Source organism: Ursus arctos, unplaced genomic scaffold (genome assembly GCF_023065955.2).
Source record: "Ursus arctos isolate Adak ecotype North America unplaced genomic scaffold, UrsArc2.0 scaffold_3, whole genome shotgun sequence".
Taxonomy (NCBI): domain Eukaryota; kingdom Metazoa; phylum Chordata; class Mammalia; order Carnivora; family Ursidae; genus Ursus; species Ursus arctos.
Genome location: NW_026622985.1, coordinates 36,119,267 through 36,146,407, shown reverse-complemented (window position 1 = coordinate 36,146,407; position 27,141 = coordinate 36,119,267). Strand labels below are relative to the sequence as shown.

The 27,141-nt window shown below is 40.5% G+C and overlaps 1 protein-coding gene across 4 annotated transcripts in view; it reads right to left on the bottom strand.

Moving 5' to 3' along the window:
- The window catches only part of ASB4 (ankyrin repeat and SOCS box containing 4), a 60,334-nt gene extending 35,734 nt beyond the window's left edge, over positions 1 to 24,600 (bottom strand). For 3 of the 4 annotated variants that reach the window (XR_008956322.1, XM_044386658.3, XM_044386663.3), the window contains exons 1-2: positions 24,327 to 24,592; positions 14,868 to 15,167 (exon numbers count right to left, since the gene is read on the bottom strand). Coding sequence is in view for 3 of the 4 variants with exons in the window: in XM_044386658.3 (XP_044242593.1) it covers positions 14,868 to 15,167; positions 24,327 to 24,513 (487 nt within the window). In the remaining variant the exon portion in view is untranslated. Of the gene's footprint in view, positions 1 to 14,867; positions 15,168 to 24,326 lie in introns of all 4 variants that reach the window. The other variant, XM_026506092.4, reaches the window with a different exon arrangement.
- Between the last annotated feature and the right edge of the window lie 2,541 nt (positions 24,601 to 27,141).

Here is a 27,141-nt window from a genome sequence, read left to right as displayed (position 1 = left end):
CCCCAATTTCACTCTTCTATGCCAGTATTTCCCAAAGTCTGCTGTGTGGCATATTAGTACTATAGGATGCACTAAAAATAAAGACGGTGAGGTTAAATAAATTTGTAGATCTGTGTCCCTTTGTATATGTACAATTCCATTACCATATGAAAGATTCTGAAGAGTCCTCAGGTGAGGATCTCTGTCTAATTTAACACGTGTTTTCCCAAATCTATTTGACCGAGGAACTGTCTTTTTGATCTTAGCCAAAAGGCCGAGAAGCAATGGGGAAGGAACTGTCTTTTTGTAATACCTGTTAACAGTCCCAGAATCGATGTTTAATATAATGGACTTTGGGAAATGCATTTCTAGACGATACAAAGGTAAGGGGTGGGGAAAGAGTCACACATGAAAATCCACAAACCTTGTTTGAGTTTCCTAGAATCAGCTTGGATTATGATCAGCATCCCCATTTAGTAAATGAAGGCTAAGATTCCAAGAGGTTACTCATGTAGAGAGCGAATGGGGGGGGGGTGTTATCAGGATTTGAACCCAGAAACTCTGACTCCAGTACTTATGTTCATAAGCACTATACTTGAATGCATCTTTTCATATTCAGCCATATTTGACCCCACCCTGGTTTTATCAGCTCTGGTGGGGTAGGATCCAGTGTTACAGAACATCACAACCTAAGCCCCATGAGTGGCAGGTTTACTGATTGATATGTCCAGTCTACAGTGGGGACAGTTTCACAGAATAAGGCAACTGTTACGTTCCTGGCAAGGATTCGAAGTAGCAAAGGAGAAGCAGCACCACCTAGTGGAGAAAGCAAGTACTCTCCATTGAGGTCATTCTGTCTTCAAAACCTGGTGTTCCCATTAACCGTTTATCTAAAGCTCAGCGTTTCGAATCTGCATATGGGATAATAGTATGACTCTCATAGAATAGCTGTGAATTATGGTAATAGAAATGCCATATCTAGTGGTGGTGGTGGTGGTGGTGGTTGTTATTAATTATTAACTCCAGGCCGACTTTTCTTTTGGGGCTCTTAATCAATCTTCTCGTCTTGCTCCCACCCAGGTGAATTTAACTTTGTTTGCAAGAAGTGACCTCATTCCCTGCCTTTACCACTCGGTTCTGTGGCCCTTTTAATTGAAGGATGTTTCTGAGGGCTGCTGGGACTTCCAAAGCTGCAAGTGAATGGAAGCAAAAGATCCTCTAGGGGCTTCCCCAGAAGTATCGGGCCCTCCGTGGCTCTCAGGGGAGGTTGGCTAATACCTCTTCTGATTATCAGAGGATGTTTTATCTCAGAAAAGAAAGGGGTCCACTCTGTTCCGATTAACTTTCTAGTTAGTAGAAACTTCTCCAGGAAGCTGGCATATGCTTGATTCTTAGCTTCCCGTTCTAATGCTGTTATTACCATTTTTCCTATTGGCGTGTTTTCTTGGTTAGCTTAGTAGAAAACTAAGCTGGGAGCCTCAGATTCTGATTTAACCATTTTACCTCCAAATCTGGGCCCTTGAGTCTCATTCTAAAATTGTTTAGATTATCCTCCATTAGTTATTACTTTGGGAGATTACAAAGAAAACACTTGCGTTTCTGTTTATAAATCTGGTATCTTTTACTAAAGGGTGTTTAAAATGTTCGGGGGATAATCCGATCCAGACTCCTCTGCGTAAGAAACAAATTAGAGACGTGCTGATAAATCAGGAAAAAAATAAAGTAGTGCAAGCCCATGAAAACTTCCTCCTTCGATTTCTGGTTTCAGATGCTTCTAGTTATAAAACAAAGATAACATGCCCAGACTGAAAACTCACAACGCGAGTCCCATATGGCCTTTGATAGGAGAATGTAAAGTAGAGAGAACCAGGCAGAAAAACCTCTAACACTGACAGGGGACAGAAGGCTGGAATTAACACTTTCCCTCTGAAGATGCACTTGGGAGTCATCTGGGGAAGCAGTAAGCACCCTGAATTTAAGAAAATAGACCTGGCATAGTCGTATAGGTGAAACTCAACAATTAGTATTTGGAGAAAAAAATGCTAACAACTAAGTCTAGGGACAGGGATATTTAACTTGCACGAAGTTGTTTCTATTTATTTTAAACCTTGCTGTATCACATTGTTAGAGGCAGAAATTAGAAATTGATCAGTGTTGCTTTTAATTAAAGAGTTTAATTTTAAGGAAAATGAATTAATGGATTTTTAATATATCTTTTTCAATCACTTATCTACACCTTAGCTGGAGCAAACCCCGAAAAAGCAAATGAAGTCTTTAGACCTAGAAGGAAAAAAAGCAACTTCTGTGTGGAGGGTCTGCTTTGCAACCCCAGATCCATGTACTGGGAAACGCGAAATGGGGATAAACAATTATTCTGGGGGGACTCATTTTAGAAGAAGCATTGACAGTTCTTCTCATCTTTTCATTAAACACACTTCTAATATAACTAGCTGTCTTCTCAATATTGTTTTTTCAAGAAAAGCCTTTAAAAACATCTAATCGTAGTGAACTTTTTTAAGCTAATGGAATTCTAATAGCATTTAAACTTCTCTTTCATATAGGCAATGTTACCTTAGGACAAACTTTTTTCCTAATTATTTTCATTAGCCAAGCGTCCCAGAAAGATAAGCTGCTTGCAGTTTTCAGCAAGGCATAGTGCGGGCCTCGTGGACCCAAACCAGACAGAACCGGACCTCCTCGAATCCCACCAATTGTGTGAAGCAGGGCCTTAGTTAACCTCTCTGAGTTTCTGATTCCTCATCTACAAGGTAAGAGAATGATATGCACCTCACAGGGCTGTTGCAAGGATTAAGTGAGACATTTGATTTTAAAGTACCTGACATCCCACATCGTAGATGCTTAATATATGTTATTTTCCTTTCCATTTTCCTCTTCATATGCATATATACCGGCAACATCAATTTCCTTTATATGTAAAGCTGCTGCTGTTAACTGTATTAGGCTGGATTTTCCATTAAGCATTTATCCTTATTCATTAGCTAGGAGGACTGACGCACAAAGATATTAAATTATTTACTCAAGTTTAATGAATGAAATTGAAAACCTTTTTCCCCTGCCTACCATGAATGTGCCCTTTTCAGTATGCAGAGCTTTGTTGCATTTTTTCAGAAGCTACGGCTAAGTGCTTCGTTTGGAACACAGGATTAATGAGCCCGGAGACATGGCGTTGGTCACCATGGCAACCCAACTAGCTTTGCCCTGTTCTGAGCTCAAAGAAAGGATACAGGATGCTTAACTCTGGCCTGCAGCATATAGCTGGGTGTTCTTTTTCATATGTCGGGCTCCCCATTGCTGCTTCCAATTACTCCCTAATTCTCTTGAAAAAATAAATAAAAATGAAAAGAACATCCCAGCTTCTTTAGAGCTCTGCTTTTTTTTTTTTTTTTTTTAACTATACCACCTACCCTCCTTCCTGAATACATTTATCTCCCCCATCAGTTTCTGAAGATTTTGGCTAACTGACTCACATTATCCCTCGCCACAAAAATTCTGGGTGACTTTAACAACCACATGGATGACCACCCAGTGCCCCGGTCTTTCAATGTCCAGATCTCATTCTCTCCAGTGGCTTTCTCCTCTTCACTGACCTGGTGACTCCCACCCACAGTCATACCTGGGCTGAGTAATTAGTTTCAACTGAGCAGTCTCCAGAAATCACAAATTCCCACGTTCGATTTTCTGACCATAGCTGCTTATCTTTGTATCTTGGTTTTGTTAGAACCCCCCTCTGTGCTCTCTTTGTTCAGCAGATGTTTCTTACTCTCTCCTCTCCCTACCCAGCTTACTTTCATAGTCCATCATTTCAATAACCCTTTTGCCAAAACATTAAACCACTTCCAATTCTTCCAAGCACCCACCTGGTGCTATGAGTGAACCCAATTATCTACTGTCTCGGTGCCCGTACCTAAGTGGCAGAAAGCTGTCTAGCAGAAATCACACTCTCAGTGAGGTGCCAACTCTACCAGCCCGGTACCACCAGAGAGTCAAACAGAACACTCAGCCGGGTCATTGAGACTGGTCAGCCACCCAATGACTCTCTTTCTCTGCCTGATTTATTCCCTCACTCTCCATAATGATTGTTTCCGACCTTTTCCACCTCCTCGGTTCTTTAACTCTTTCCTCTCTCTCTCTGCACTCTCAGATCTGCTCACCTCCTCTTTTACATAGAAAATGCCTTTCAGATGGAAACTTCGTAAAGCCTTCCACACCTATCAACTCCCATCTTCTCCCCTTTTTTTTGCCTCAGCTACACTGGAACAGGTGCCCTTCTGTCTAGAGTCAAGCCCTCTACCGGGTTCTAGATCTCATTTACCAAACTTTTCAGAATCCTCACACCCTAAATCATTCCTCCTCCCTCCTCTGTCTTCAATGTCTGCCCCCCATCAGTTTTTTAAACGCTCAGTTTCTGTCATCTAAGAGAAGACAATTCTCAACCCCATTTCCCTCATGCTCTGCCCTGTTGCCTCCTCCCCACAAAGAATCTTCCTCAGTGGGTTTGTTCACACTCACAACCTTCTTCAGTTAACAATCCCTTCCACTTGAATTTCTGCATCCATGACTCAACCGATACTGCAATCTCCAAGTCCGTCCATGTCATTCAATTATTGTAAACTTTTTGAATCTCAACTTACTAGATTCCTCAATAGTATTCGACACTTCTGACTTCTCCCTTCTTCATACTGTCTTCATGTAGGAAAAGAAGCAAGGAGTGCAATGGACCATAAACCAAGAGTCATCTTGCCGGTAATGGTGACAGAACTGCTCTGGTTCAACCCTACTCTCCTCCCTAGTTCTGGTGCCTGCATTCAACGGAACATTCATGAATACTCCACAATCAGCAACCAATATGGATGCTACACTGCACTATGCTGAGCAAAACTCTGCTCTCACGAAACATAGATTAATGGTGGAAACAGATACTATTCAGAGGATCAAACAAAATGTAAGTGCCACAAAGGAAAACTGCATACTATGAGAATACACAATGACATAGGGACCTAACTTCATTAAAGGGAATTCAGGAAGAAGGATCTTTGGAATTGATGTCAGAACTAAGGCCTTATGTGCTGGAAGTTAGCGCAGCCAAGAGGAGAAGACAGAGCATTCTAGACAGCATGTATACTCCCAGCCCTTTTCCCCATTTCAGTGCTTAGAAAACTGGCAATTAGACCTTAACCCAGGAAGAAATCAGGTAGAGATTTTTTGTTTTGTTTTGTTTTGTTTTGTTGGAGAATCTGGCCAACCTAAAAAAAAAAAAAAAAAAAAAAAATCCAAAGATACTATGTCAGAGATTTCTCAAATAAAAGATTGAGCCAGATACCACATAGCAAAGCTAACAGTTAAACTAACCTTACCCATACACTAAGATTCTAAATCAGCTTTTAGTCACTCAATCTTAACTATCAGCAGACATCTAAAGATTGTAAAAATTTAAGAAAAGCCTTTAATATGGTAGATAGAGACAATTAAAAAAAAAAGAGAAAAATAATCTGGAGTCAATTTCCCAGGAAGGAAAGCATAAAGATAAAGAAAACAGGAGAGACAGGGCGCCTGGGTGGCTCAGTCGGTTAAGCGTCTGACTCTTGATCTCAGCTCAGGTCTTGATCTCAAGGTCATGAGTTCAAGCCCCATGTTGGGCTCCATGCTGGGCATGGAGCCTACTTAATAAAAACAAACAAACAAAAAACAGGAAGGACAAGATAAGACAATTAGAGAAAAAAGTGCAGGAAGCACAATATCTAAAGAATAGCAATTCAAGGGACAGAGGATACAGAAAATAGAGGAAAAGAACTCAGGAACGTTTCTCAGAACTTACAGAAATGCACCTTTGCGGGTTGAAAGGACCCAGTACAATGGATGAAAATACACCCACCAAAGCAGATCATCATGGAATTTCCGAACACCAAAGACAAAAGGACAGGAGACAATAGGTCATAGATAAAAGATGAAGAAATAAAATGGCTCCTGATCTTTCAGCAGCGGTACTAAAAACTAGAGGGAAATGGGAAAATGTCTTCAGTATTCTAAAAGAAAGTGATTATCCATCTAGAATTCTATGCCGCGTCAGGGTAGGATAAATGCATTCTGGGGCATGTGTAGTCTCTTGCTCCCTTTCTCAGAAATCTAGTAGAGGAGACACTCGACACAAACAGGCAACAAACCAAAAGATATAGGGAGACTCAGGATCCAGGACCCAGGAAATTCAACATGGCTGAGCAAGGAATCTCCAAGATGGTGGGGAATAGAGACTTCAGGAGGACAGCAGTTGGACCACCTAGGTCAGAAGGCTCCAGAAGGGATTTTTTTTTCTTTTTTTTTTTTTTGGTAAGAAAATGGAAATGACCATATACCTGTTGAATTGAAATATTTTCAAACAAGATTAAAACCATTGGCCAAAAGTTTGGGGTTAAAATAGTGATTGATGATCCACAGGAAACTAAGCAAAAAATGAGACAACTCCAGGGAAAACAAAATGTACAAAGGAGAAGCTATCCCAGTTTACTACAGGCCTCGTGGTTTTAATGTCATGATATTGTGAGGATGAAAGACGGGAAAGATACTTGTATGGGGGAAAGGGGAATAGAAAAAAACCCCAGAGCCTCATCTACCATTATGATAAATAGATTATAAGAAATTGCTTATATTGCTACTTATTCTTTTCAATTTTATGCATAAATAAATGGTATTTATTTAGCACTATGGAGCTAAATACCAAACTAATCAGCTACAAGAAGCGAAAGGGCTACCACTTAGAGGGGAGTCGTCAGGACCTACATTTTTCATAATAAACCTTGAATGTGGTATCTTCTTGATGTCTTCTCGTCCATTTTTATATTTTTCCATTTTCCATATTTTTATATTTTCTAGGCCACTTAAATTTCTCATGATATAATTTCCTGCCTCTTATTTCTGATATATAGAGATGCAATTGATTTTTGGATATTGATCGCAAATGCAGTACTTCTGCTCAACTTAATTGCAAATTCTAACCATTTGACCTTAGGTTTCCTTGTTGTTTAAAAATTTTTTTTTAAGTAGACACACATATTGTGCGAAATAATGGGACTTTTGCTTCCTGCTTTCCCATCTTCATACATCTTATTTATTTTTGTTTTCTCTTTGTGCTGGCAAGGACTTCCAGGACAGAGCTGAAATTGTGGCGAGAGAAGCAGACTTGTTTCGCTCCTGATTTTAAAGGGGATGCTTCTAAAATCCACCACTAACTAGACCATCAACTTCAGCAAACACTGCTTAAGGCCCCGTCTCCCACGCTGTGCTATGATCTTACGCGGGCTATTCTTTAATGGGCTGGAGGTACCTGCTACCTGACTGGGTATGCGACACGGCCTGCAAATAAATTTCAAGTTCACTCACTCCAAGCAGAATCACTGGAGACAATGTTTCTAGAAAAAAAAATAGCAACCAGAAAATGAGGCTTTTGAGTCATTCTCTGCCATCTGAGAGAAGAGGGTCTCTGGGCAGATGGAAGTCAAGAATTTCACTGCCCGTTATTTACTGTCACTGTTACATTCTACGTAGGGCAAGGACTCTTGTCCTCTTTTCTATAGTGACAAATCAATTTTTATAGTGATACCCAGTTCCTTTTAAAATTGAATTTAATAAGGAATGTCAATTTGAAGAAAAGATTAAATTCATATACAGGTTGTAGTAACCATATGGCAGATGGGGCAAAAATCCCCAAAGTTGTTGGCAAAGGACAAGGATGGTCAGATTGGTGCTATGACAACGAGCTGGAACACATGAGGGTGACCGACTGGGGACAGGGATGCCTATCGAGCCAACATCTCTGGTTCTTGACTAAAGGGGAGTCCCATGACATCTCGCCTTGCTATGTTCTCATCGCTGAACAGGGCTTTCCTAGCATGCGGGTAACTTGTGTCGTTGTCACACCAAGTAGCAGGGGACCGCTGTTTAAAAGGCAGGGTCTCCTTTACATTGCCCTCATGCTACATTCTGGGAGGAAACATTTGAATTTTTATGGCTTTCCTGCAATAACAAATTTTTCCTCCAACTGTCAGGATTTGCTTCATGCAGAGTAAAGCAAGCAGCTTTCATTTTCCTCTTACGAAAGGGAATAGGTAGAAATAATATACCGCTATTCAGCCTGCTAAACCTGACCTGACTCCCTTTATTTGTAGGGAAAAGCAGGATTCACAGAGAGGACATTTTCACGGAGGTAAATAAGCCCTCTCAACTGATGAACGCTATTATACTAATACCAAAGGAAACAAAGGCCAGAAGATGGGGGTATTAAGTAGAAAGGCAAACAGAAAAATAGCAGACAAAATCCAGCATAGGGACAAAGCGGGCTCTGCAACATTGAAAAAAGAGGGGAAAATCCTTTAAGCGAAAATTGCATGCAATTTTTTGGCCTCAATTAGCCTTTTCCACAAAGAACACTTTTTTCTACAAAGAGTCCATTAAGTAGCAAATGAAATTACACCGGTTTTCAGTTGCCATGGCATTGGTTTTCCTTCTAATGGACTTCTCCGGGCCCGAGTTTAATGTTAGCCTGACTCACTTTCCTTGTCTGTGTGCTGTCTCAATTCCCTCTGTCCGGCCATGAAGTGATATATGTGACTTCTCCTCAAAGTGCCTACAACATAATCCAAGAGAGAGAGAATCCATCCCTCAACTACCCCTCCGGAGACGGAGAGGGTGAAACTGACGAGCAGCCACATTTCATTCATTAACCATGAACACAACAGTGTCCATTTATTAGATAGCAGGAGTTCCTGTCCGTGCACTCCAGGCTCCTGGAGCCATGCCCAGATCAGTCAGAGACCGTTTATAGAGGACATCCTTTGTGCCAAGCACTGTCCAGAGGCTGAAGACATAAAAATGCAAAGAAAGAATGCAAGATGCTCACGGTCTTCCAGAGTTTCTAGACTAGGAGGCCTACTTCAAGTCCCTACTTTTCCCTTCTCTCTATTTCTCCATCCATAAAATGGGTGAAATTTTCCGCATTTTATCTGATTCATAACATATTTCCCTTTTGATATATTTTCTGGGCACCTCACTTTAAAAAAATGTGTGATTCTAGGAGTAAGGATCTAAAATAACAAATTTGCTTTTTTGAATTTGTTTCAGCATTAGTTGTTTAGCTCTAGCCAAACAGCAGCTACAATATCAGGTTTGACTCTGATAATTTGGATATCCTTTCCTGATATGCATAATCGTATATACTTTTTAGAAAAATAAACTTTTGCCGTTCATACTCTCCTATAAACTTCTTTTTAAAAATCCTTCCATGTCAGTAGTGGGTATTATATGCAAACAATAAATCATGGAACACTACATCAAAAACTAATGATGTATTGTATGGTGACTAACATAACATAATAAAAAAATTAATTAAAAAAATTCTTCCATGTTCCAGTTGATCTTTTTTTACAACATAATTTTTAATGTCTATATGGTATGGAGGTAATACAGCTTAAATTTTTTTAAAGATTTTATTTATTTACTTGAGGGAGAGAGGAAGGGGGAGGAGAGGCAATAATCCAAAGTTTGATTTGGAGACCATACATAAATGAGAGCCCTTGTGAGCCAAAGGTTCAGAATTAGTCCTAAATCCTAGAGGCTGAACTTCTGATTTACAGAAGTTTTCAAGCTTTTGACACTGCCCTCCAGACCCTGCCCTCCAGACCCTGCCCTCCAGACCCATTCACATTCCGTTAAGACGTGAACGCACATCCCTGTGCTTGGCAACATCTGTACTGCCATCGTTTGTATCTTTGTTAATGTAATAAATAACAACAAAAGCACCTGTCATTTTAATGAACATTTTACTGATTACCAGGGCAGGTGATCATTATGTTACCTTTATTTGTTGTTTATATACTTTTCTTTGGTCTGAAATACCTATATCTATTCTTGGTCTTTTGTTCTCTTTTTCTCTCTTAGTTTTTAATCTCCTTACTTTAACTTTTAAGATTTCTTTCTATGTTAAGGCTACAAAGAGGGCCTTTGTCCATCTTGTCTCAAGTATTTTTTTCCAGTTTTATGACAGCCTTTTTATTTTATGATCTGTTTGCCACTCGCACACTGAATATTTTTGCTTTCTCTAATTCATCTTTCTTTTCTTTATGGCTTTGGCCTTTGACGCCATGGATCTAAGAGTAAGTTTATCTTTAATGGACTTCCATTCTTCCTCCTTGATTGTTATCCTAATTCATTAGTGGCAGCCTACAGGGATCCTCGCTTGGTCTCTCCCTACCTCTTTACTCCTTCTCATCTCCAGGTAGTCCCCCTCTGTCAATGGAATAAAGGGCACAGACAATAAGCACGTCCTCTGGGGAATGAGGTTCCCTCTGATGACGCCTCTGAGGAGTGAAAGGCTTGGCAGCTCTCAGTCTGTGGTTGATGAAGTCCCATGAAAAGGCAGCAATGTTACAAGTCAATAATTAAATATATAGTGCCTTAACTTTCTAAAGATTTTAAAAATAAAAAAGCTTAAAAGTTTAAATTAATGAATTAAAATATAAATTAAAATAAAAACGACATCTGAAAACCGTAAATGTGTAAGTCAGTGTGAGTGGTGGTGATGGCCACGTGCTGTAGGTGGCTCGCCCCGACTGACACCTACTCCTGTCCTACTCTGCACTAGACCCCTCCCCTTCCACCAGAAGGAGAGGAAGCTGGACAGATTTTCCCCCCTTGCATTCTCACAGGTTGAGAAGACCATAGCATCTCTAAGTTTGTTCTCCTAATCTTTCCGCATGACCTTTCCATCCCTCCCCACTCTCATCAAAATCTCCACCCTTTCTGCTCTTGTTTTTGGCCGATGACTTTGCCTTATCCATTACTGAGAGGGAAAAGCTATCGGATACGAACTCCTTCGTCTTACCACCGCCACATCTATAAACACTCTGGTGTTTTAAAGCCATCCTTTACTTTGACCCATGAGTTAAAAATGAGGATGTATCTCACAGTCTCTGGATTTCACCGCATCTCAACCTCTAAGATTTGAACCTTTCAGTTATCCTGTCTCATGCATTTTCAACTGTTGGCTTTCTATAAATCATTCCCTTCAGCACACAAACATTTCCTTTTATCTCCAACTACAGAACTCTCTGCTGTGCCCCCAGGCCCTTCAGCAATCAGGCCACTCTCAGGCTTGCACGTGCAGCCAGACTTCTCTGAAGAGTTGTCTGTATGTGGCATCCCTAGTTTTTATCCTCCCATTCACACCTTATACCATTCGAATCTGGCTTCTACACCCACCATTTCACCCAAACTGCTTTTGTCAGTGATGATTCTGTCACTTAATCTAAGGAACATCTAATTAAACCTCTCGTAGCCATCGATACAGCCGACCACCTCCTCCTTCTTGAATCTGCCTCTTCCTTAGTCTCTCTGATGCCAAAAATGCTCTTGGGCTCTCTCTCACTTCACTTGCCAATTCATTTCACTCTCCTTGGCCCCTCTCCATCCTGCTCACATACTAAATGTAAGAATTTATCAAGGCTTGGTCCTACATTCTCTTTCCTCTCTAAGTGATTTCATCGATTCCCTTGGCTTCATATACAATCTATAAACCAACGATTCTTAAACTTACGGCTCTAGCCCAGAGCTCTCTTCTGCAATCCATAGGCTTATGTCAAGTGCAGCTTTGACTCATTCACGTTGAGGTCTCAGAGCCATCCGAAACTTTTCATGTTTAAAACTGATCTGGGGAAACTCACCCAGATTTTGAGACTTAATATAAAGCTCCAGCAGTCAAGCGAGTGGAACAGTAACCAAAAAAAAAGGTAGATCGGTGGATCCATACATATCTGGCCACTTGATTTTTGACAAAGATATGGAGGCAACTCAATGGTGAAAAAACAGTCTTTTCAATAAATGATGAAGAAACAATTGGATATATAAGATCATTTATCCACGTATAAAAAAGACGAACCTCAACTTCACCTTATACCATATACAAAAATTAACTCAAAATGAGTCAAAGACCTAAAGGTAAGACCTGAAATTATAAAATCTCTAGAAGGAAACATAGGAGAAAATCTTTGTTCCTGGGGTCAAAGTTTTCTTAGGTAGGACACATAAAGCATAAGAGTAAAAATTGACAAATTGAATTTATTAAAATTAAATACTTCTGCTCTTCTAAAGACAGGAAGAATGAAAAGTCAAAGAATGAATAAAAATACTTGCAAACCACATTTCTGATAAAGGGCTAGTATCCAGAATATACAAAGAACACTCATAAATCAATAATAAGGAAACAACCCATTTTTAAAAAGAAGTATCAAAAGATATGAACAGATATTTCACCAAAGGGATTACACAGCTGACAAATAAATACCTGAAAACACACTCAGCATCCTTGCTCATTAGGGGAACTTTGATTAAAATCATAAGAGATACTATTATATATCTTTCAAAGTGCTGAAATAAATTTTTCTATTAATCTCCAACCTCCGGCAAGGTTGGAGAGCAACTGAACTCATGCATTGCTGGCTGGAATGCAAAATGTATGACTAGGTTGAAAAACAGTTTAGCCGTTTCTTATAAATTTATCACACAGCCCATCATCCCACTCCTGGGTATTTACCCAAGAGAAATGACAACATTTCCACACAAGAATCTGTACACAGATATTTATATCAGCTTTTTTCCCCAAAATTGCCAAAAACTAGAATCCATCCAAATGTCCCTCCACCGGGGAACGGATTAATTGTGTGTCTATATAAGGAATACTACTCAGCGGTCAAAGCTCTGATATACCAGTGAGTGCAACCACATGGGTGAATCTCAACTACATTATGCTCAATAGGGAAAAACAGACCCAAAAGGCCACAGATCGTATAATTTAATTTACATGACACTCTGAAAAAGACAAAATTAGAGGGACAAAAGACAGACCGGTGGTTGCTGGAGGCGGCAGTAGAGTGATGGGGTTAACTACAAAGGGCACCAGGGAAATTTTTGAAGTGACTGTGGTGATGATTTCAGACTATGTGTTTCTCAAAAATACTGAATTTTACTGTTTGTGAATTATACCTTATAAACTGACTTTTAAAAAACGAATTTTTAAAGATTTATTTATTTATTTATTTGAGAGAGAGAGTGCTCAGGGAGAGAGGCAGAGGGAGCGGGAGACAAGCAGACTTCCCGTTGAGCGGAAGCCTGATGCAGGGCTTGATCCCAGGACTCTGAGATCGAAATCAAGTAAGATGCTTAACCAACTGAGCCCCCCAGATGCCCCTAAAAAACTAAGTTAGTGATCTTTTCCACATATATGCTTCTTCCTCAACTCTCTCCATCTTATAAAAATGGCATCACGGAGCACCTGGATGGCTCAGTCAGTTAAGCGTAGGACGATTTTGGCTCAGGCCGTGCTCTCAGTGTCATGAGATCGATCCCCATGTCCTGCTCCACGCTCAGCAATGAGTCTGCTTAAAGACTCTCTCCCTGGGGCGCCTGGGGGGCTCAGTCGTTAAGCGTCGGCCTTCGGCTCAGGGCGTGATCCCAGCGTTCTGGGATCGAGCCCCAGATCAGGCTCCTCCGCTATGAGCCTGCTTCTTCCTCTCCCACTCCCCTGCTGTGTTCCCTCTCTCGCTGGCTGTCTCCCTCTGTCAAATAAATAAATAAAATCTTAAAAAAAAAAAAAGACTCTCTCCCTCTCTCCCTCCCCTCTATGCTCTCTCTCTCTCTCTCTCAAATAAATAAATAAATAAATAAATAAATAAATAAATAAATCTTCTTCTTCTTTTTTTAATGGCATCACTACCCACCCACTTTCTAAAGCCAGAAACCGGGCAATGATACTTGAAATTTCCTTTTCCTTCTCTGCTCATCCACATATAATCCATCTCCAAATGCCATTAACTCTGCTTCCGAAATATATTGCAAACCCACCTTCTAACCTTCCTGTCCAAGTCTGCCCCTTCGTGCAAATCACCATCCCCTCTCACCTACACGGTGGCAATAGCTGGGCTGCTGGGCTGCCTGCTTCCACTCTTGGCCTCCTCCAACTCTGTTTCTGCCTAACTTGAGAACAATGATTTTAAGTGCAAATTAAACTATGTCATTGCCTTGCTTTAAACTTTCCTGTGGCTCCATTTCTAAACCCCATACCTTGGCCCCCAGCAAGCTGTCTGTGACCCAACAACATCCAATGTCATCGTGTGGCACTCCCCTGCACGTTCTTGTTCCTCCCACCCACCCCTCACCCATGATACTCTGACCACACGGGCCTTCTTCCATGTGCTGAATAGTCCAGGTTTTTTGCTCCCTTAGCAACTTTGCTCATGCTATTCTCTACCCCTGGGCTCCTCTGCCCCTTGGCTCCTTTTTCAATGGTTAGCTCCCTCTCATTCATAGTTTCTGCTTCACATGTCGTATCTTTAGAGTAGTCTTTATACGCGTTGTAACAGTTTACTCCTGACATTCTCTTTCATAACACCCTGTTTTGTTCCTTTCCCAATTTATTATTATATATTTATGAATTTATTTTGCTAGTATTTATCTCCTCTACTAGAATACAGCTTCTTGAGGGCAGAAACTATTTTTTTCAGTTACTTAGCACATTAACTGACACATTGGAAGAGCTACATAAATATTTGTTAAATAAATGTGTAAACTAATGAGCCTCCTGCAATGAAAAAAATAATGATTCCAATGTGATCATCACTGAATTTACCTGGACCAACACATACGTTTATATAGTTATATAAATATATAAATATATATATATATATATATATATATATATATTCTTATGAGTTTGAGACTGATAAAAAGGATACCTGCTACATTACCTGAAGGAAGTAACAATCACCAAGTTTCACAACCATGAGTGTGCAAGTAGATGACAACGTCAGCCACCCAGAAAGGCTTACCTCTCCAAACCAATTGCTTGGCACAGAGAATGGAGCTAGGAGTTGTACAGAAGTGTAAAGCTGTGTGTCCACTTAAGGAGTAGCAATTGAGCTTTGCTCCACGGTCACAGAGGATCTTAACGCAATCCAAGTTGGCCATTTCACAAGCCACGTGAAGAGGGGTTTTCCCATTGGGTCTACAGTTGATTGTAGCATTGTGGTCCAGTAGCACCAGCAGACATTCCACGTGACCAAACAAGACAGAGAGATGCAAGCCTGTTGCCCAGGAAGACTTTAATTTATAACTAGGCAACCAATAACCTGAATAAGAAAAGGAAAGAAAGTTTAAGTTCTTGGCCTAGGATTTTTCTCTATTTTGTGAGAATTTTTACAAAGTCTTTTACTTTGGTCACATTTATAAATTGGGGGGGAGGTGATTCAGAAGTTGTGAACTAGTAGCTGATGGGTCTGCAAATGTCTAGTTTAGAAGCATACTAGGATACACTTGAGTGGGACAGGCACCCTTGAGTCTCTGTGTTTCTAGTATGTTCCATTACCTCATGCCTTTATTTATCTTCCTGGCCCTTCAAGGCGTTTGAGTTTGAGACCTTCATTTATGGGATCACATTTTATTTTACATGGTGAGTTACATGAGACTCTTACTGTTTTTACTCCCAATCGTTGTCTTGAATGATTCTGAAGCTGTTACAAGATTATACTTTTTATTCCATCACAGTTCTTTTGCCCTATACTTGTTGCTGTTGTTGTCAATTGGACGTATGAATGTATTTGATGTCTTTAAAAAATTTGTCTTGCCAAGATGTTATTTGCCTGCCTGTTGGTGTCTACAATACCTCTTTCGGAAGAAGAGCTTAAAGCAACTCACAAACTTTACACAATACAAGATTTTTTTAATAATCTAAGGGCAAAGGAAAAAAATAAGGTAGGAAAATAAAAAGTGGTCAAGGGTAAGATCAGTACACAAAATATAAACCGTGTCCTATACACTAGAACCACATTGCAAATTTGCCTTTGAACTTCCTAGCAGCCAAAATAAATAGGAAAACATGATGTATTGCACAATTAACTATGCCCACAAGCTATACATAAATTAATTGCTCAGGAGAAGCATAGCCGTTCCTAGAACTGAGATCTTAGATAAATTTTTCCCATTAGTTGTTGGAAATATTCTCTCTCTCTCCCCTCCCCCCCTCACATGTCTCACAAGCCATAACAAACATAACTTTATAAACCTTCTTTCAGCGTCAGTACCTAGAGCCATAGCATTAAGCTCCCTAGGAGTGTGTAATGGAAAATAAGTTCAGAAAGATAAAATACTGATGGCCAGGTAAAGATGTAGAGATAACTCAACAGCTTAGAAGAGACTCTAGGGTTGAAACAACAAAATGTATTTTAACATGGATAAATCAGAAGTTTGCTTTTAAGTTATAAAATTCCACTATACAAGTACGAGTTAAGTGGAATACGGTTTAAAGGTAATTTATTTGAGAAAAGACCTAGGGATTTGAGCTGACAGAATTCTCAAAACAGGGGGACGGAGCTGCCAAAAAGCTAATACAATCTTAAGCTACATTAATAAAAGTGCAGTGCCCAAAACAAAAGGGGTAAAAGTTGTATTCTTTACTGATTAGATGAGGTCAGAATAAATCTGGAGTATTGCGAATACTTCTGGGCACCAGTGATGAGCATCGGAGGGCACTCGGAGCTGATGACCATATTAGAAGTGGGCCTGCGGATCAGGTATTAAAATTCTCTCATTTAAGTGAGAAACATCACACACGTGCTACTCCTGGGTATTTATCCTACAAGTATCATCACTCACGTGTGAAATGCTCTCTAAGGGCCACTGTATTGCACAACTTCCAAGAACACCATCTGCATTGAACTCTTTGTGAAAAGTATAGAGTTCTCAGGAGTTATAATAACCTGGCCTGTGGACAAGAGCTTGCACCCCACTACAGCATTGCTCTTAATGGGTAGCGACTGGAAACAATCTCAATCTTCATCAATAGGAGACTGTTTAACAAAAATGATGGTGCATCCATGCAATTGAATACTATACAGCCATTATAAAGAAGAGGGCAGTTCTATGTATACTGATAGGGGAATGTCTCCAGACACATGACCGAGCAAGAGAAGCAGGGGCTGACCAGTGTGCATAATATGCTCTCATGTGTGAAAATATTTATCAACACCTCAAACAAGAAACTGGTTACAGCGGTGCCCTCCCAGAACTGGGGGCTGGGAAATGAGGACATAGATTTACTCGTCCTTGGATGCCTTTTAAATTGAGCTTTTAAATTCAGTGCCTTGTGCATGTAGAACTATTTGTAAAAAGAAGTAGAATTAAAGTAAACTGTAGTCTTCCTGTTCAGAGGAGGAAAGATAATTTAGTTTCAAAGGCCATATTATAGGGCACAATGTTGACTAATCCTGAGGGAATGAATGAACCCAACCTGAAGTTTTTTTTTCTGTAGCCCACTCTCCACCCTAGACACACACACACACACACACACACACACACACACACACACACACACCCTTTTTCATTTCATTCAGAATTCTAAGGCCATTTGAATTTCCATCCCCCTCAGCTCTCCCCTTATCCACATTGCCTCTTTAAAAAGAAAACCAAAGTTAAATCGCACAAAAGTCTAATGAACTGAGGACTTTTTAAAGTGTGACCCTCTTAGGATTACCCAAATTTATGTAGGAATCTGTATTCAACTAATAGAACTAAGTGCTAATATACTAATTTGAGATTCCAGACACTAAGAAGGGAAGGTGTTTGTTGACATGGACTTTCTCTGGCAGAGATAAATAGTATCACAGTCACTCTGGGCTGTGGAATTATCAACCCTGTGCCTGTAATGTGTGTGCGCGTGCACGTGCGTGTGTGTGTGTGTGTGTGTGTATAAACAGATAGGCACACACACTGCGTGTTTGTGGATCCATTTATACACTTCTATTTAGCTGTGTACATTGAATCTCTGCTCCGCGCAGAGTTTTCAAGCTCTGTGGTATGCAACCTGCTTTTGATAATGAATGAATCACATTAACACCAATACTTAATCAGTCATTTTAACGCTCAGATTTCCTCAACAAGCAATTTGCAAAGCCAGTCTCTTCTAACTGTCTTGGAAAGAAGCTGGTTCCAGATCTGGAAACTGGAGTACGTTGTGCCTGCTGATTAGGAGCAAAGATTTGGCAGCTCTGTGCACCAAATGATTGGAAACTCGTGCCTGCTTCTGCAATGGGAAGAAAAATGATCTCAGAAAGGGAGCAGTAGAGAGCTGATTAAGAAAACACCATTTTGATGTAAAATCAAAGAAAACACAGAATGTTAGCGCTGGAGGGAAGATTATGCAGTCCAAGCCTTTCATTTTCCAGATGAGAAAACTGCCACTTTTTCAGCCTGCTAGAGCCGTAAGTCGCCCGCCGCAGTCCAAGCTAATGGACTCAGGATATCTGCAGTGCAGGGTTTCCATCTGTCTTTGTCTTTGCGGAAGCAGAGTAGGTTTTAGCGCCAAGCCTGCTTCACAAATCACGAGGAAGGAAAGCAGATCCCGAATTCATCTATAATACACCACATCTCTGATATGGAAATGCATTTGCTTGTGGATGTTTTCTCTTCTTCCTAAATTCCCAGTAGCACCTGGAGAATGTATCCTGCCCCATGTATTCCATGCATCAGTCGTCCTTAGTCTCTCAGTCCCTTGCCTCTGCCCGTCTTTTGGTCATAATCATTAACCAGGAAATCAGCCTTGGTGACGGCCGGGTCCCGGGATTCAGCCCACCCCCTGGATGAACTTGTGCCTACGACTCGCCCGTAGGTGGCTGGCAACAAGACACCTTCGCCGATGCCCCTAGAAGCCGAATAGAGAAAGAGGAAGGGGACAGATTGGCAGAGTCAGATCACGGCCCGCTGAAGCGTATCTTGAAACCGCATCGCAGAACTTTTTGGTGGTGGTGTGCCTGTGCGTGTGTGGTGGTGGGGGGGGCGGGGAGCGTGGAGGGTGGATCCTGGATCATTCAATGCCGGGCGGAGCAAGAAAGCCTTCTGGGGAGAACGGAGCAGCCCATGGCAAGGAGGCTCTGTGCAGTCACACCTGAAAATGAGGCTGCAGCCACGGGTCGCTTTGTACCAAGTGTGGAAAGAGCAAGAGCGGCCTTCCCACCTCACCCACCCGTCTTCAGAAACCGCAGCGAGGCAGCGCCTAGTAACATGCTTGTGTTGATACCGCGACGCCAACACGTCAGAATTTGTCCTCTCCCTTACAGCCCCCAACAGTCACAGCATAACAAAACCACAGTGACCTGAGCAGGCATCTCCACTCTGTACACTCCTCCTTCTTCCCGGGGCAGAGCTATCCCAGGGCTTCAGGACCTAGAATGTGATGAATTCTGAGCATTTGTTTTTCAAAGAGATGCCAGGCTGCTCTCTGTGTGCTCAGATAGGCACAATGGCCCGGGGGGGGGGGGGGGGGGGGGGGGGGATGGAACCTGGAAACAGAGCCCCTGAGGGGGCAGTGAGGAAGCCATTGCCTCCCCAAAACTGTAAGCCACTCACACTGTCCCCCCCGCCCCCCCCCCCAGGTCTGCAGCGATGGCTCGAAGAGCCCTGCTTGAGCGAGGACTCGAACTGAGAAGGGACTACGGATCCTCTCCCAGGCCAAAAACCCGCAGAGACTCTCAAATACAGCCATGCCCACGTGGATTTGTAGTATCTACAGTTACTTTTCACCTTCCCCAAACCATGACACACCATCTGTTTATATCATTTCCCCTTCATAACATCATAGATTATCGGCATGCAGGGGATTTAGAGAGGGGCTCGACAACGTCTCCGCTTCACAAATAAGGATAAGATGAAGTCGCATAAAGCGCTCATGGCTGTCTAACTGGTCCGGACAGATCAACTCAAACTCTGGGCTCCCCAAATCTTTCAGCCGCCTCGGGTGATCTGCTGACTGCCTGCATTTCACTCTTAAACAATAGCACTTGTAGGCAAAAGTTCTAGAAAGATTTTAGAAGTTTTACCTCTGCAAAGATATTCAGAGTAATCGTGTGTCTATGTGTATGTGTGTTTAATTAAATCTGAAACCAAAGAGGTAGGTCTGAGTCCCAGAGTAGTGAGTAGAAAGCCCTCCGCTCAGGACATACCGTAAAGAGAGAAGGGTTCGTGTTCGGGCTATCTTTTGGAAGAAGGGACTGATTCTGCTCCGTGTTTGGGGGGATGTACACATCTCTGGTAAACTTTCAGCTAAGCCTGGGCTCTGCAACAGTTATCAGCTATAATGTTGTCTGAGTCCAAAGAACCCCACACATGAGAAGCCTCTGTTATTACAGCCAAAGGTTACACACGCTGCTCGTGGCTGGATTAGCAGACATTTGCTCTGCCTGTGTCCACGTATTTACACAGTCCTGAAGGATTATAGACTAAAGCACAATTCTTGGCTATCTTTTAATAGCTAATATTTTCAGGATAAATCTCAGAGCTCCCCCAGGAGAGGGGAAAAAAGTCAGCCTGAAAGGCAACATGTAAAAGAAAAAAGTTGCAACATCCAGGAAAGGAAAAGAACCCCAGGATGGTAATAGGGAAGTAGGAGAGCAAATTTCTGGCAAAGAGGAAAATGAGGTGATAAAGAGATTATTCATTAAGAGAGTGGAAGTAAGAGCTTTCAAGATATTTGGAAGGCAGCTGTTACTTAGTAAAGTAGATAGAGTACCTGCCAGAAAGTTTTCCAGTGAAATCACTCAATGGTTATTTTAATTAAAAATATGACTACAACCAAAGAACCTGCGGCTGTGGGCCATAAACGAAGTGCTTAGAGTGCGTTACACTGATTAATAAAAGGACTATGATTAACCTTGCCGACTAGGGAATTTCATACCCAAGAGAGAAGTATGATATTCTGCCTGTATCCTTAGCACGCCAAGGCTCATACATCTGAAAGAGAATCGAAACATGTAGTTGGAAAAGCCTTTGGAAACAGCTTAATGGATGTTCACAGTTCAGATAGGGATCACTGGTGAGAACCCATAGGAACAGCTTTGGGTTTCCTTACAGATCCTGCGTTCACTCTGCACACCGCGCACTTGGCTCATAGTAAACTTCCTATCGTTAATAGCCCTTGACTTCGCAACTACTTACTGCGTGTGGCAGTTGAAAAGTTGTTTGTGTATCTAACTCTTCTTCACGCCGTTCCCGTTTTAAAGCCGTCGTCTGGTGGGTGGAATTTTGCTTTGCTTGTTTTTCCTTTAGAGACACATGTCCCTGCTGTCCTCCAGGAGTTATCCCAAATGCCAGCCGGCATGTTTTTAATGTTTGCTTTCCAAAGTGTGAGACAGGCTTTTTTTTTTTTTTTTTTTTTGATTAATAAAACATGATTTTATCTGAAGATTTGATTAGAAGTTTAACAGAACTTAAAAAAAATAAAACAAGAGCTCTCCAACTTTAAGAGTCATTATTCGGTGTTGGGGCTGGGCGGGACCCACAGTTTGAACCTGAGCTCTGGAATTCTGCTCTCTGTCAAGTGGGGGAGAGAAGCTACTCAGTGGGATGAGGAAGCGGAAGTGAATTTCCAGATGCTTTGTTCTGCCTTCCTCACAGATTCCATCTTATATTTGCTTACGTGAGGGTGCCAGGTAGATGGTGCATTTGGGGGAGCAATGTTTAGACCCCAAATTGATTTCCTCGCCAGGAATTCAGAGTTCTGAATTGTCTTTCCAAAAATTATGAACTGACTTGTATACTAACTTAGACATACCATATTCAGGGAAAAAAATGTGGTCACTTTTTGAAATTCTATGAAAAATGCTATATGTCCTAAAAGAAATACAAATGGTTTGGGATTAATGGTACCCCTGTTGATTTTCTGCAGGACAATGACATGTTGAATATAGATTATATTATATTATTATATTATATTATATATAGATTATATTATTATTATTATTATTATATTATTAATTAATCATACAAGCAAATTTAAAGGTTGCATGGTAACTTTTATAGGTTTTAAACATTGTCATGTTTAATAAGCCACAAAATAACTAAAACCTGAAGATTCTCACACTTTAAAGAGGTAATGTTTCTGTTTCCACATCTGGATGTTGGTTATATAGGTTTGTTTATGTTATGAAAATTAACCATGCTGTATGCTTATGGTCTATACACCTTTCTGTGTGGGGCCTTTCAAAGGTGCTTTTAAAAATCAAAAATTGTTATGTAAGAATCCAATAGCATTCAATGTCCAAAAAGTCTGCTATGATTTAATGAAGTCTCACAAAGTGTAATCCAGCCACATACCCTTCCAGCCCACACAGAAAAGGGTCTCATGCCTAGAACTAACCCTAACTAATTAACCAGTGTTGCCTGCTCAGCTCTACCCTGTTCCCTGGGAATTCCTTTGTGACTTGAGAAATTGATATAACCACTTAGGTCAACTTTGCTTGGCTAGCAACTAGGATTCTATTTATCACTTCCATTCCTGACTGAAATATTAAAAGGTTTGATAATTAGGCTGGAAGACATGTGAAAATGTGAAGAAAACAATTGAAGAAGCTTTGAAGAAAGATGAGGCTTTAATCTGGGCTTACGGTTGAAGAGAGAGATTCTTACACCCATATTCATATAAACAGAGAGTACGTGTATTTCTTTCTGTGCACACAAGCATGTGCACACGCACACATACACACAATTCCTGTATAAACCCTGAAAATATGACCACAAATTCTATCATTTCTGCGTATACGTTCACCTGGCATGCATAAGAAATGGAACTTTACTTTTCCTTTCCCAGAGGGTGTAATTTGCTGTTTCCCTAATGGAAAGCCACATCCCACAGTCCTAACACTACGAAAACACCCATGAGTGTGAATGAATTTTTTGCTCTATGAGGACCATAGGAATCAGCTCATATTGACAGAAAGGATTAAAACTGCATTTTCTTCTGATTCAGGGGTGATGACCCCACCGGAAGCAGGAGAAACAGTACCCTTCTCCCCCGGAGCCTGCCCTCAAACTTCCTTTTTCTCACAACCTCAAAACCTCGGGTGATCCATGCAATTTGGCATGTTTAGGAGATGGGGAAAGGCGGTCTTCACAACTCAGTGTTAAATAAATTACACTGCCTTGGACCTAAGTTATTTTCATCGGCACACACATAAGCTTAAAAGACACCTTAAAAACATACTTAGCGTTCAGTCTTTCACCGAACAAATCCAGAAGGTGAAGGTAATCTGATTATATGGTATGCAGTCCTTCTTTCTAACAAAGCCCCATCAACTACTTTTTAAAAAACAAACCTCCTCATTATCTTCCAGTCAAAATAGCAATACCAATTTATGATAAAGCCCTCCAGGAAAAATCACAAACACAGTCACTGGCCGCCACTGTTCTATCCTTTCCTCCAGAACTAACAACCAGAGTACAGTAAATTAATGTGGAAATATATACCATTAACGTTAGTTTCTGAAAATTGATGGTGCTGATGATTTATATGTGAATGGAAAGTACTTTCAACATGAAGAAAGAATCGCTCTCTCTCTCCCAATGCCGAACACAAGACCTTATCATCTATTTTGTTTAAACAGAAGTGATGTCGAACGCGGTGTTTGTTTGTTGTCTGCTCACCAGATGGCCTCGCTACTCAAGTTCCCCATTAACTAGCTGATTTGGGAAATCAGAATGTACGCACTTCTAATTTATTTCTGATTTCTTAAGCGTGGGCTCCAGAAAATCCCTTGATTAAAAAAAAAAAAATTCAGTTCTCATTCTTGTTACCCCTCGTTCTTTAAAAGGCAGACATCCTGTATTTAGGACCACTGCAGTTTTGATCTATTATGGTAGTCAAGGGAAAAAAGTTAACTTTTTGGGTTTTCTGGTTTCAGCTTTTTGCCTGAACTAAAACCTCATTACCATGATAAGGACCATCAAGGTGCATTAAGGCAGAGCCTAACCCAGTCATTAACCCTCCAAATGGGGGCAAAAATCCCCTTTTCCATCCAGATAGATACAGAGATGATATACCTTTAAGTGGCTGTGTGAGCAGGGAGCTAGCAGCCTGTCCCCAAGGCAGTCACACTGTCTGGATCAGATCTTAGCAGCCTGTTTAGCCATAATCTAAAGATGTTTTCTTTAAGCTGAGTCATTTTAGGCAGAACACTTAGAAATAAAAGCAAAGTACACAAATAAACATGATTGTCCAGGATTTCAAATTCCAGACATAAGGATAGAGAAAGAAGAGAAAAGAAAAGACAGAGCGAAAGAAAGAAATACACATATATACCCCATGATGCTATCTAGTTAAAAAGAGAGAAAAGATGAAGTCAGAAACATTTTTAAAAATCTATACTTAAACCATAAGAGCTACTGGTTTAGAGTGGGTGACCGACGCTGTGCATTACAAAAAATCCATTTTCTATCGATTTTATAATCACACCTATAATTTTTACCTTGTTTATAAGATGCCAAAACCATATTCTCATCTTCAACTTCAAAAACCGTGTCCACATCTATTAGCCTTTGGATTAAAATGGCCTTCAGTTTTCCGAAGTCATTTGACTTTAGAGCGTCAAGGAAATTTCTCTTAACTAACTTGGCAGCTGCAGACTTAGTAAAAGGGGTGGCGGCGCCTTCCATCCTTCCTCTCCCTCTGGAAGCTTTGTTGTGATTTATCAGGAGAGCGGCACCAAGCAAACAGGCACATGCTGGAGAGCCCACAAACTGTCGGCTAATTTTATCCCAAAGTTATGCTGATCCGTTCTATTTATATAGGGATCATTTCAAACTTCAAAATATCCTTCTTGGCTGTCACTGCCTTTTCAGGTCTTTTAAACTGGTTCTATACTAACAGATTCATTGAATAATATACCGTGTCAATATCAAGGAAAACCCTTGCAACACATTTCGGAGAACGAAATGTCAGTATTATTTCTTATGTGATCAAAGCAATAGCTTAAGATTTAAAAGCTCTTAATGCTTTTTTTCCCCCTCTCAGTAAAAACATCTGGTGCCCAACTGGAGATCCAGCGCCCTGCTCTGATTAACCAATAGCCAAAAATGAAAATTTGTTACAGTTGCTGATACATGTGCCTCTGAAAACCTATAATAATTTTGTAATATAAGCCCACAGAATCAAGCAGAGTTGTACACATTGGAAAACAAACAGAAGGTTTTCAAGTGACCTAGACTTGAGCAATTTCAACATCGTGAAAGAAAGCGGAGTAGGGTATGGTGGCAGGACTGTTTCAGGTAAAAAGAGACTAAAGAGACAAAACAGGCAAGTGCAGTGAGTGAATGAACTTTATTTAACCCTGTATTTTAAAAACAGAAAAAACTATATCTCGGGGCAAATGCGGAAATACGAATACAGACTAGCTATTACTTCGTAGTACGGAAGTACTGTTAATGTTTCAAGGCACAGGAGAGGGGCTGTGTTATATAGAAACATATCCTTATTCTTAAGTGATGCATTAAGGGGTAAATTGCCATGATGGCTAAAACTTCTTTTCAAATAGTTCGGAAATGGGGAATTAAATGTGTATGTATATATACACACACACGTGTGTGTGCCTGTGTAAGTGTATGTGTATGGGGGGGAGTAAATAGGAACAGAGAAAGAAAGCTAACGTGGCAAAAAGTTGAAAGTTGGCAAATCTAATGAAGGAGCTCTGGGTGTCCATTATATTATTCTTTCAGCTTTTCTGTGAGTTTGAATATTTTCCAAATGAAAAGTTAGAGAGAGAAAGTCAAAGTTTAAATTTATAAATCATTAAAAATTAGAAAAATGATGACAGTAAGTATTAATTGGAATGCAGTGAAATGCCATCTTATATAGTGTTGATTAGAGTCAAAACTGGTGCAAACTTTTCTGCAGAATAATTAGCAACATGAGTTAAAAAAATGATAATGGTATTGGATTCTTAGAATTTACTTAAGGATGTAAACATGGATGCATATCATAGCACAATTTTTTAACTTATTTCATTGATGTGCAACCTAAATAGAAGAAAAGGGAAAGTGACAAGTCGTAAGCATACAGCTCATAGAATTTTTACAAAGCGAACACCCCAATGTAGCCAACCCCAGATCGAACCACAGGATAGTCCAAGCGCGCTTTAAACAACTTTTACGTCTCCTTCCAATCCAAACACTCACCCTGAACCCCAATGACAACCATTATCTTGACTTCTAACACTGTGGATTCAGTTTGCTCATTTTTTAATGTTTAAATTTATTGTTAATATTCTTAATTTTTAAATCTTCAAGCTTAACATTGTATAAAATATTTGACCCAAACAGAAAGATGGATAAATGAGTGAAAATGTATGTGTGGGTAATGTTAATAGAAAAAATTTTGGAAGCAATCTAAATGACCAATAGTAGAAAATTTGATAAACAAATTACGGCATATCCACATAATGCAATGTCAGTCATTATGATTCGGTGGATATATACTTATTAAAAATGTCTATGAGGGGGGCGCCTGGGTGGTACAGCAGTTAAGCGTCTGCCTTCGGCTCAGGGTGTGATCCTGATGTTGTGGGATCGAGCCCCGCATCAGGCTCCTCTGCTATGAGCCTGCTTCTTCCTCTCCCACTCCTCCTGCTTGTGTTCCCTCTCTCACTGGCTGTCTTTATCTCTGTCAAATAAATAAATAAAATCTTTAAAAAAAAAAAAATGTCTATGAGGGGCACCTGGGTAGCTCAGCCTGTTAAGCATCTGTCTTTGGCTCAGTTCATGATCTCAGGGTCCTGGGATCGGGCACCAGATCGGTCTCTCTGCTCAGCAGGGAGTCTGCTCCTCCCTCTCCCTCTATGCTCTCTCACTTTTGCTCTCTCTCAAGTAAATAAACAAAATCTTTAGGGGCACCTGGGTGGCGCAGTCATTAAGCGTCTGCCTTTGGCTCAGGGCGTGATCCCGGTGCTCTGGGATCGAGCCCCACATCAGGCTCCTCCGCTGGGAGCCTGCTTCTTCCTCTCCCACTCCCCCAGCTTGTGTTCCCTCTCTCACTGGCTCTCTCTCTGTGTCAAATAAATAAATAAATAAAATCTTTTAAAAAATTAAAAAATCTTTAAAAAATAATGATAATAACAATAACATTAAAATGTGAGCTAGACAATTTATTAAATAGTACATGTAGCTTAAAATCTTTAAATATTTAAATTTATATAGTGTACAAATATACATTTGTATAAATTACATAATTTGTACAATTATATATACTTATATAATTCGTACATATTTATATAATATACAAATGTTTAG